The following is a 12,179-nucleotide window of genomic DNA, read 5'->3' as shown; positions in this document are numbered from 1 at the left end:
TAGATCCTGTACCAAATAGATATCTCTTCCCTTCATATGGAAGTTGAAGTTTTAAAACACAGTCAGTTTCGACCTTTACCCTTTGGCCTGGCTTGCCCTGGTCTTAACCAGATCTGCTTCATTCATATCACTAATTGAAGTCTGGGATCTTTTTGGGCTTTTTTTTTTTTTTTTGACAGTGGCTGTATGCACTAATACTGACATTCATGTCTGCTGAGCTCTAGCTCTGAGTTTCAGGTGTCTCAGAGGGTAAATAACTTTTTAAAGTTGGCTTCTTATTCTTTTTAAATTTAAAACCTTAGTGATAATAATGCCTTTGCATTGCATATAGTTGACTGTGGAACTTTTAATTCCATGTAATAGAATTACTGATTAAAATTTTGCTCTTGGAAATCTTTTATCTTCTCTCCTTCAGCCCATAGGCAAACAGCTGAATTTGCAATCACTGGATTCCCTAAAGTCTAGTTTGTTAAAACACCAAGGAAATGAAAGTTCAGCTGAAACTACTATCCCCAGATTCTTGCAGGCAGAAGAAACAGTGGAGTTAATTGAAAAAACAACAGATTTGCAGGTACTTAGTAGCAGTGCTCTTGTTCAAGAGAGGAGAAATTTGAGAACATCAAAGTGACTTTACATAAAAGACATTAATTATTCTTAAGTATAATTTTTTTCCCTCATGTTTTAGGATTTTGAAGCAGAAGGAACAAATGAAAGCAAACATATTCCTAAGAACTCATTCACTTTTTGGAACCAGAAAACAGAACCATTATTTAGTAGTCTGAAAGAAGGAAGATTGGACTTTGCATCTATGTTTGATACAATACATGCAAAGGATGATATCAAGAAGATAGATAAAACCATTTTAGAACTGCATTCTATCCAAAAAAATCTCCTTGCAGCGTGGAATGTCGGAATTTCAAAAAATGTGGCAGAAAAAAATTTAATGTTAAATTACACAGTAGTTTGTATTATTCATTTTTTCTACATTCTTCAATTTGTAAAATGTCCTTCCCCCAAACTTGATCTTTTTTTAAGCAAGAATCCAAGATATAATGCATGGCTGCTTTGTATCTTTCACCTTTTTCATCAGTGTTTATCAATCCAGTATTGGGATATGAGATACAAACAAGATGTGGGACATTTGATAAAGCTGACCTCATGTACTGTAAAGCTTTTGCTGACTCAGCAGCATCAGGGTCTATTATTCTCAGAGAAACTTTTAGCCTGTTTTTATTTACTCAAAATGGTAGGTGACAGTTTAAATGACATGTATAAACTTCAACCAGAAGTTATTTCAACATCATCTGATGGAAGTAGAACAGCAGCTCAAGATTCACTGGTGGTACCCATATTTCAAATGTTTCAAGTCAGTTGTTCTCAGGACAAGTGGTCTTGGGATTCCTCTTTCAAGATGCATCCTCAAGTAGTAAATCTTGTTCAACAGCCAAGCCACAGGTATACTTACTTACTCTAATATTATGAAACTGTCAGCATCATAGATTTTTTTTCCTTCTTTTAAAAATTGAGGTGTAATTCACATACCATAAAAGGAACCATTTTAAAGTGTTCATGCAATTCAGTTGTTTTTTAGTATATTGACCAAATTGTGCAATTATTACGACTACCTAATTCCTGAAGTGTCCCTAAAGAAATCCTGTAGTCATTTGTACTCAGCCTTATAGATTTTATGCTATTTAAAAATATTTTAGGATTTATGTCAAATTATACAAATATTTATTAGTTTTGGGCAACCATGATATTATTAAAAGATTTTTGTTTAGGTGCACACTAGAGAAAAATGACCCCAAGTGCATTTATGAAGAATTTCTTCATTTGTTATGCATTTTTGATCAGTGGACTTTCCACTATATTTAAAACTGATTGTTTGTATATATGTTATTACATTAGTGAAAATACAGATTTAAAAATTGGGCAAAGAAGGGGCTATATTCACTCTTATACTTTGTCTGAAATTTGGTTTTAATGATCGCCTAATTTTGTGTGCAGATTGATTGTTCTCTGGAGAGTATTGTACAAAAAAACGTTATGGTATCAAACACAATTAAGTCAAAGAGTTCCTAAGAGTGACACATGGTTAGTCGAAAAGTTGACACAAGAAGCATCAATTGTTACGTCCCTATTATGCCATATACAAGCTAACTTACAGACTGCTGGAGATCGCTTGAGCCAAACCTCAGAACTTAAATCTATAAATGGTAAGTATCTTATAAACTGTTTCTAACTCCATGAATAAACAATAGAGTTAATTGGCTTTGATTTTATTAATTAGTTACAATTATTTTTCAAATAATTTCTGGCAGAGATGTATCATTGAATTTTTTTTTTTTTTTTTTTTGCATTTTTTTTTTTAATCATCATTTTATTGAGATATATTCACATACCACGCAGTCATACAAAACAAATTGTACTTTCGATTGTTTACAGTACCATTACATAGTTGTACATTCATCACCTAAATCAATCCCTGACACCTTCATTAGCACACACACAAAAATAACAAGAATAATAATTAGAGTGAAAAAGAGCAATTGAAGTAAAAAAGAACACTAGGTACCTTTGTCTGTTTGTTTGCTTCCCCTACTTTTCTACACATCGATCCATAAACTAGACAAAGTGGAGTTTGGTCCTTATGGCTTTCCCAATCCCACTGTCACCCCTCATAAGCTACATTTTTATACAACTGTCTTCGAGATTCATGGGTTCTGGGTTGTAGTTTAATAGTTTCAGGTATCCACCACCAGCTACCCCAATTCTTTAGAACCTAAAAAAGGTTGTCTAAAGTGTGCGTAAGAGTGCCCACCAGAGTGATCTCTCGGCTCGTTTTGGAATCTCTCTGCCACTGAAGCTTATTTCATTTCCTTTCACATCCCCCTTTTGGTCAAGAAGATGTTCTCCATCCCACGATGCCGGGTCTACATTCCTCCCCGGGAGTCATATTCCACGTTGCCAGGGAGATTCACTTCCCTGGGTGTCTGATCCCACGTAGGGGGGAGGGCAGTGATTTCACCTTTCAAGTTGGCTTAGCCAGACAGAGAGGGCCACATCTGAGCAACAAAGAGGCATTCAGGAGGAGACTCTTAGGCACAAATACAGGGAGGCCTAGCCTCTCCTTTGCAGCAACCGTCTTCCCAAGGGTAAAACCTATGGTAGAGAGCTCAACCCATCAAACCACCAGTCCCCTATGTCCGTGGTCATGTCAGCAACCATGGAGGTGGGGTAAGCGAATACCCCTGCATTCTCCACAGGCTCCTCAAGGGGGCACTACATCGTTTTTTTTTTTGTTTTTTTTTTTTTCCTTGTTTGTCTTTTTTCTTTTTTTTTTTTTTTTTAACTTTCCCTTCTTTTTTCAAATCAACTGTATGAAAAAAAAAGTTAAAAAGAAAACAAACATACAATAAAAGAACATTTCAAAGAGACCATAGCAAGGGAGTAAGAAAAAGACAACTAACCTAAGATAACTGCTTAACTTCCAACATGTTCCTACTTTACCCCAAGAAAGTTACATACTATAGCAACATTTCAGTGAACTTGTTCCTACTACATCCATCAGAAATTAACAGACCATAGTCATTTCTGGGCATCCTCAGAACGATAAATAGCTTATCTGTTCTTCTTGGATTATTGTTCCCCCTTCCTTAATTGCTCTCTACTGCTAGTTCCCCTACATTCTACATTATAAACCATTTGTTTTACATTTTTCAAAGTTCACATTAGTGGTAGCATATAATATTTCTCTTTTGTGCCTGGCTTATTTCGCTCAGCATTATGTCTTCAAGGTTCATCCATGTTGTCATATGTTTCACCAGATCATTCCTTCTTACTGCCGCGTAGTATTCCATCGTGTGTATATACCACATTTTATTTATCCACTCATCTGTTGATGGACATTTGGGTTGTTTCCATCTCTTGGCAATTGTGAATAATGCTGCTATGAACATTGGCGTGCAGATATCTGTTCGTGTCACTGCTTTCCGATCTTCCGGGTATATCCCGAGAAGTGCAATCGCTGGATCGAATGGTAGCTCTATCTCTAGTTTTCTAAGGAACTGCCAGACTGACTTCCAGAGTGGCTGAACCATTATACAGTCCCACCAACAATGAATAAGAGTTCCAATTTCTCCACATCCCCTCCAGCATTTGTAGTTTCCTGTTTGTTTAATGGCAGCCATTCTAACCGGTGTTAGATGGTATCTCATTGTGGTCTTAATTTGCATCTCTCTAATAGCTAGTGAAGCTGAACATTTTTTCATGTGTTTCTTGGCCATTTGTATTTCCTCTTCAGAGAACTGTCTTTTCATATCTTTTGCCCATTTTATAATTGGGCTGTCTGTACTATTGTCATTGAGTTGTAGGATTTCTTTGTATATGCAAGATATCAGTCTTTTGTCAGATACATGGTTTCCAAAAATTTTTTCCCATTGAGTTGGCTGCCTCTTTACCTTTTTGAGAAATTCCTTTGAGGTGCAGAAACTTCTAAGCTTGAGGAGTTCCCATTTATCTATTTTCTCTTTTGTTGCTTGTGCTTTGGGTGTAAAGTCTAGGAAGTGGCCTCCTAATACAAGGTCTTGAAGATGTTTTCCTACATTATCTTCTAGGAGTTTTATGGTACTTTCTTTTATATTGAGATCTTTGGTCCATTTTGAGTTAATTTTTGTGTAGGGGGTGAGGTAGGGGTCCTCTTTCATTCTTTTGGATATGGATATCCAACTCTCCCAGCCCCATTTGTTGAAAAGACCATTATGGCTCAGTTCGGTGACTTTGGGGGCCTTATCAAAGATCAGTCGGCCATAGATCTGAGGGTCTATCTCTGAATTCTCAGTTCGATTCCATTGATCTATATGTCTATCTTTGTGCCAGTACCATGCTGTTTTGGCAACTGTGGCTTTATAATAAGCTTCAAAGTCAGGGAGTGTAAGTCCTCCCACTTCGTTTTTCTTTTTTAAAGTGTCTTTAGCAATTCGAGGCATCTTCCCTTTCCAAATAAATTTGATAACTAGCTTTTCCAAGTCTGCAAAGTAGGTTGTTGGAATTTTGATTGGGATTGCATTGAATCTGTAGATGAGTTTGGGTAGAATTGACATCTTAATGACATTTAGCCTTCCTATCCATGAACATGGAATATTTTTCCATCTTTTAAGGTCCCCTTCTATTTCTTTTAGTAGAGTTATGTAGTTTTCTTTGTATAGGTCTTTTACATCTTTGGTTAAGTTTATTCCTAGGTACTTGATTTTTTTAGTTGCTATTGAAAATGGTATCTTTTTCTTGAGTGTCTCTTCAGTTTGTTCATTTCTAGCATATAGAAACATTACTGACTTATGTGCATTAATCTTGTATCCCGCTACTTTGCTAAATTTGTGTATTAGCTCTAGTAGGTGTATCGTTGATTTCTCAGGGTTTTCTAGATATAAGATCATATCATCTGCAAACAATGACAGTTTTACTTCTTCTTTTCCAATTTGGATGCCTTTTATTTCTTTGTCTTGCCGGATTGCCCTGGCTAGCACTTCCAGCACAATGTTGAATAACAGTGGTGACAGCGGGCATCCTTGTCTTGTTCCTGATCTTAGAGGGAAGGCTTTCAGTCTCTCACCATTGAGTACTATGCTGGCTGTGGGTTTTTCATATATGCTCTTTATCATGTTGAGGAAGTTTCCTTCAATTCCTACCTTTTGAAGTGTTTTTATCAAAAACGGATGTTGGATTTTGTCAAATGCTTTTTCAGCATCTATTGAGATGATCAATTGGTTTTTCCCTTTCGAGTTTTTAATGTGTTGTAATACATTGATTGTTTTTCTTATGTTGAACCATCCTTGCATGCCTGGAATGAACCCCACTTGGTCATGGTGTATGATTTTTTTAATGTGTCTTTGGATTCGATTTGCAAGTATTTTGTTGAGGATTTTTGCATCTATATTCATTAGGGAGATTGGCCGGTAGTTTTCCTTTTTTGTAGCATCTTTGCCTGGTTTTGGTATTAGATTGATGTTAGCTTCATAAAATGAATTAGGTAGTGTTCCATTTTTTTCAATGTTTTGAAAGAGTTTGAGTAAGATTGGTGTCAGTTCTTTCTGGAAAGTTTGGTAGAATTCCCCTGTGAAGCCATCTGGCCCTGGGCATTTATTTGTGGGAAGATTTTTGATGACTGATTGGATCTCTTTGCTTGTGATGGGTTGGTTGAGGTCTTCTATTTCTTCTCTGGTCAGTCTAGGTTGTTCATATGTTTCCAGGAAATTGTCCATTTCTTCTACATTATCCAGTTTGTTGCCATACAGTTGTTCATAATATCCTCTTATAATTTTTTTAATTTCTTCAGGATCTGCAGTTACGTCACCTTTTTCATTCATTATTTTGTTTATATGGGTCTTCTCTCTTTTTGATTTTGTCAGTCTAGCTAGGGGCTTGTCAATCTTGTTGATCTTCTCAAAGAACCAACTTTTGGTGATATTTATCCTTTCTATTGTTTTTTTGTTCTCTATGTCATTTATTTCTGCTTTAATCCTTGTTATTTCTTTTCTTGTACTTGGTTTAGGATTGGTTTGCTGTTCATTTTCTAGCTTCTTCAGTTGATCCATTAGTTCTTTGATTTTGGCTCTTTCTTCCTTTTTAATATATGCGTTTAGTGCTATAAATTTCCCCCTCAGCACTGCTTTTGCTGCATCCCATAGGTTTTGGTATGTTGTGTTCTCATTTTCATTCGTCTCTATATATTTAGCAATTTCTCTTGCTATTTCTTCTTTAACCCACTGATTGTTTAGGAGTGTGTTGTTTAACCTCCAGGTATTTGTGAATTTTCTAAATCTCTGATGGTTATTGACTTCTAATTGTATTCCATTGTGGTCAGAGAATGTGTTTTGAATAATTTCAATCTTTTTAAATTTATTGAGGCTTGTTTTATGTCCCAGCATATGATCTATTCTGGAGAAAGTTCCGTGAGCACTAGAAAAGTATGTGTATCCTGTTGATTTGGGATGTAATGTCCGGTAGATGTCTGTTAAATCTAATTCATTTATCAGATTGTTTAGGTTTTCAATTTCCTTATTGGTCTTCTGTCTGGTTGATCTATCTATAGGAGAGAGTGATGTGTTGAAGTCTCCCACAATTATTGTGGAAACATCAATTGCTTCCTTTAGTTTTGCCAATGTTTCTCTCATGTATTTTGTGGCACCTTGATTGGGTGCATAGACATTTACGATTGTTATTTCTTCTTGCTGAATTGCCCCTTTTATTAGTATGTAGTGGCCTTCTTTGTCTCTCAAAACATCCCTGCATTTGAAGTCTATTTTATCTGAGATTAATATTGCTACACCTGCTTTCTTTTGGCTGTAGCTTGCATGAAATATTTTTTTCCATCCTTTCACTTTCAGTTTCTTTGTGTCCCTGTGTCTAAGATGAGTCTCTTGTATGCAACATATTGATGGTTCATTTTTTTTGATCCATTCTGCGAATCTATATCTTTTAATTGGGGAGTTTAATCCATTTACATTCAACGTTAAAACCGTGAAGGCATTTCTTGAATCGGCCATCTTATCCTTTGGATTATGTTTGCCATATTTTTCCCTCTCTCTATTAATATCCTTTATTGTACCCATACCGAATCTCTTTAGTACTGAACCTTTCTCCAAGTCTCTCTGTCCTGTCTTTGTTTCTCTGTCTGTAGGGCTCCCTTTAGTATCTCCAGTAGGGCAGGTCTCTTGTTAGCAAATTCTCTCAGCATTTCTTTGTCTGTGAAAAATTTAAGCTCTCCCTCAAATTTGAAGGAGAGCTTTGATGGATAAAGTATTCTTGGCTGGAAATTCCTCTCACTCAGAATTTTAAATATATCGTGCCACTGCCTTCTCGCCTCCATGGTGGCTGCTGAGTAGTCACTACTTAGTCTTATGCTGTTTCCTTTGTATGTGGTGAATTGCTTTTCTCTTGCTGCTTTCAGAACTTGCTCCTTCTCTTCTATGTTTGACAGTGTGATCAGTATATGTCTCGGAGTGGGTTTTTTTGGATTTATTCTATTTGGAGTTCGCTGAGCATTTATGATTTGTGTATTTATGTTGTTTAGAAGATTTGGGAAGTTTTCCCCAACAATTTCTTTGAATACTCTTCCTAGACCTTTACCCTTTTCTTCCCCTTCTGGGACACCAATGAGTCTTATATTTGGACGTTTCATATTATCTATCATATCCCTGAGGTCCATTTCGAGTTTTTCAATTTTTTTCCCCATTCTTTCTTTTATGTTTTCATTTTCCATTCTGTCATCTTCCAGGTCACTGATTCGTTGTTCAACTTCCTCTAGTCTTGTACTATGAGTGTCCAGAATCTTTTTAATTTGGTCAACAGTTTCTTTAATTTCCATAAGATCATCCATTTTTTTATTTAGTCTTGCAATGTCTTCTTTATGCTCTTCTAGGGTCTTCTTGATTTCCTTCATATCCCGTACTAGGGTCTCATTGTTCATCTTTAGTTCTTTGAGTAGCTGCTCTAGGTGTGTCTCTTCTGGTCTTTTGATTTGGGTGCTTGGGCTTGGGTTATCCATATCGTCTGGTTTTTTCATATGCTTTATAATTTTCTGTTGTTTTTGGCCTCGTGGCATTTGCTGACCTTGATAGGGTTCTTTTAGGGTTTGTAGACCAGTTGAAGTCCTTATCTCTAATTTATCAGATCTACAGCTTCGTGGAGTACACTTTCTCTAACTAACCAGCAGGTGGCGTCCACGAGCCACCTGTTCTCCACAAGCCAGATCTCCCCTGCTTAGCCTTTTTGGTGAGTGGGGGAGTGAGTCTTGTGGGGCCCAATTGGTGTCCCAAGCTTGCGTGTGTAGTTGGTGTTGCCTGCCCTGTATGTGGGGCGTGTTTCTGGGCAGTCGGGGAGGGGGGGTGGCCCTAACAATCAAATCTCCCTGATGATCCTAGAGTTTTAAAGCTACTGCAATAGTCTAATCCTTCAGTTCAGTCCTGCCACAGTTTGTCTCTGCCACTGACCCACAAGTCTTTGGTATTGGCGTATGGCTCCTGAGACTTGCAAGTGGGCCCCTCTTCCAGGCTGTGCACCTTGGGTCCTCTGTTGAGGGATGACTGCTATGTCACAGGTGAGTGCCGTCCCCCCAGGGCAGTTCTGGGCTGCTGGGCTGTGTTGGGAGGCTCCCAGTCTGCTCAAATGATGGCTGAATGGGGCTCTGTTAATTCACACTGCTCCCCCTTCCCAGCTCTGGGACATTCAGCTGAGGTTGCAGGGAAGGCTAATGTCCACGCCCAGTTTTGTGGTGTGTGCCTGTTATTTGAAGCACTTCCGTCACACTGGGTTGTCTGGGGCAGCTCTGGGCTATGGGGCTGGCGATGGGCAGGAGTGTATCCTGTCCACCAGGATGGTGGCTGTGAGCGGACACCCCCCTTTTCTTGGGAAGTTGTGTTGTTTAGTGAATTTTCTCAGCCACTGGATTATTGCCTTTTGTCTCAGAGCTCTCTTAGTTCTGCTCTTGACTTGACGTGCCCAAATTTCAATTCTTTGAAGCTTTCTGTATTGAGCTTCTTAGAGTAATTGTTTTAGAAAAAGCAAAAAGGATTTAAAAAAAAAAAAAAAAAAAAAACGGCCCTCCTCAGAGATCTAATGGGTTATTGAAATGCTAATAGACAAAGCAACCAGGGCCATTAAGGAAAGGTGCCCAGGGCAGAGAGATCAGCCTTGCTTCGGGATTTGCATATGCGCCTCAAGGCCTGATCTCCGCCCTTCCCCTTTCTGTGTTCAGCAGAACTCCAAAAATCCTCTGCTTTTATTTTGGAGTTTTTCGTGTTGTTTTTTTTCTATGCCTGTCTCCTCTCTGCTGGGCTGGCTGCTCTCAGAGTCTCTGGTGTCTGGCCTCAGTCTATCTATGGTTGGAGTTTGAATCAGTAGAATGAGTTTCCGGTAAGAGCAGCCACTGCAATTCTCCCTTCTCCTTCCTGGAGCTGACAGCCCCTCCTCCCCCGGGACTGAGCCTGGCAGGGAGGGGCGCGGGTCCCCTGGCCGCAAAAACTTACAGATTTCGCTGATCTCAGCAGTTCCACGTTTTCATGAGTGTTGTATGAAGTATGCCCAAAGACAGATTGCTCTGTGGTGTCCAGTCCACGCAGTTCCTGGCTTTTTACCTACTTTCCTGGAGGAGTAACTAAAACATACAGCTCACCAGTCTGCCATCTTGCCCCGCCAGCCTATCATTGAATTTTAAAACAAAGTAAATTTTTTTCAAGGAATGTAATTATGAGTAATAATTGGTTAAAAACTTTTTAGGTGAAGAATGTTTTCTATTAGGCTCATATGAAAAGTCTGTTCAACTGTGGAAGAAAGCTTTACAGGAAACCCAAGATAAAGGTAAGGTAATGTTAACAAATAATACTTGCCATAATATTGATAAGAACATATGTTAGCTTGCTGCAGAGCTTAAAAATAATTCCAGATGTCAGAGTGCTCACAATTTCCATATATTCATAATATATATATGGTTGGCTCCTTGACTATCAGAAATTGTTATTTAAAATTATTATTAGTCTTGGAAGCTGAAGCATCAAGAATATTTTCAGCTATCTGTAGATAAGGACCCTTCTTTCCTCTTTTGGTTAGTGATGGAACCTGTCATTGATTGCTGATGGGAAAAATGAGGAAATTTAGATCATAAATAAAATATTGATTTTGTCATTTAGAGGGACTATGTCTCTAAATGGGAAACTTAAGATCAGATCTTTTACTGTCTTCTAGAGACTTAGAGAAACATGGAGTTACATGGGCTAAGATGGCTGCTGGAGCACCAGCTGTCACATCCATATTCTAGGCAGCAGAAAGGAGAAAGGAGGGAAGGACAAGAACGGTTGCATCTCCCAGCTGAGTTATCTCTCGTTAAGCAGCTTTTATGGAAGTTCTACACAATATTATCTTTTAGTTTGGAACTTAGTTACATTTTCAAATGGTCACATCTAGCAGGAAACTGTGATCTTTGTGATCTGGTTACATTGTAACCCCAAATAAAATCAGAACTCTCTAACTCTGATTAATGGATAAGGGAGGCACTCAGACTCAATAGTATCTGTCCTAAATACTGTTCAGATATTTGAAGTCAGCTGTCAGGGACTTCTATCTTATTGGAAAGTTATTTCTTCTCCTTCAGGAAGTCTCTTTGAGTCATATATATATATGGTTTCTTGAGGGTTTATGGCATACTCCCTTCTGTTGTATACAGTGTGCACTTGAGATAGAAGTCTTTAGTGGACCTTAGTGCTAAGATGATGAAGATTTGTAGTTCTCTTTGAATCAAATCTTAGACATCCTAGGTCCTGATGAAAGAAAATAAAATTGTTCAGAACGTAAAAAGAAAAAAAGCAAAGTACTGATGATGGTTTTTTGTTTTTTTTTTTTAATTTTTTATTGACATAAAATAGAGACAGAAAAATTCACATATTATGAGTATATAGCTTGAGGAATTTTCACAAATTGAACATGTCCATCTCACTGGCATTCAGATCAAGAATATTACCTTGCTAACATATTTTTAATATAAGCTTAATTATTTCCTGTTTAAGGAGGAAGAAGGACATGCTTTCTTCAGATACGCTATTGTCTTTCTCTCTTATACTGCCACCTCTATAGCTATAATTTGAATGATGCTCAAGGATTGTGTGATCATCTGGTAAGAGAAATACTGAGATGGTCCCACTTACATGTAAAACAAAATGAAGATTGTTCAGGTATGGTTTTTAAAAATTAGTATATTTAATCTCATTAATTTGTATTTATAGGTTTAGACATGAAATTACTTATACACAAAATTGATGGCGATTGAACTCTGAGCTTCTCAATAGCAAGGCCATGTCTTTTTTCTCTCTGGATCCCCAGGGCATAGCATCAATTGCCTGCTGAATTGATGTAATTTGTTTAGTCATATTTGTTAGACAATCAGGTACCCAAGTATTTTTCCTTAATATAATTTATATTTTAGTTAAGTTTTGCTTAAAATTGTTTAGTAAATTGATAAAATTCACTTTCTGAGGTGTTCTGAGGATTTTTATCTATTTAAGAGCCTACAAACACAGTATTTGGATTCCCCCCTTTACAAGATATATTAAAGTTAAGCAAAGACCAGAAGGAAAAAAATATGTGGACAAAAACAAACTATATTATAAGAGATCTAAGGTGAGAGACTA

The 12,179-nt window shown here is 37.5% G+C and overlaps 1 protein-coding gene across 9 annotated transcripts in view; it reads left to right on the top strand.

Annotated features, from left to right (window-relative positions):
• Window positions 1-12,179, top strand: part of CPLANE1 (ciliogenesis and planar polarity effector 1) — a 254,183-nt gene that overhangs the window by 29,706 nt on the left and 212,298 nt on the right. For 7 of the 9 annotated variants that reach the window (XR_005210980.1, XM_037799359.1, XM_037799360.1 and 4 more), the window contains exons 12-16: window positions 416-571; window positions 686-1,455; window positions 2,008-2,216; window positions 10,276-10,356; window positions 11,559-11,723. Coding sequence is in view for 8 of the 9 variants with exons in the window: in XM_037799359.1 (XP_037655287.1) it covers window positions 416-571; window positions 686-1,455; window positions 2,008-2,216; window positions 10,276-10,356; window positions 11,559-11,723 (1,381 nt within the window). In the remaining variant the exon portion in view is untranslated. The remainder of the gene's footprint in view (window positions 1-415; window positions 572-685; window positions 1,456-2,007; window positions 2,217-10,275; window positions 10,357-11,558; window positions 11,724-12,179) is intronic. The other 2 variants (XM_037799361.1, XM_037799363.1) reach the window with 2 other exon arrangements.

This window comes from Choloepus didactylus, chromosome 11 (genome assembly GCF_015220235.1).
Source record: "Choloepus didactylus isolate mChoDid1 chromosome 11, mChoDid1.pri, whole genome shotgun sequence".
In the NCBI taxonomy this organism is placed as follows: Eukaryota; Metazoa; Chordata; class Mammalia; order Pilosa; family Megalonychidae; genus Choloepus; species Choloepus didactylus.
This window is presented reverse-complemented; position numbering and strand designations above follow the sequence as displayed.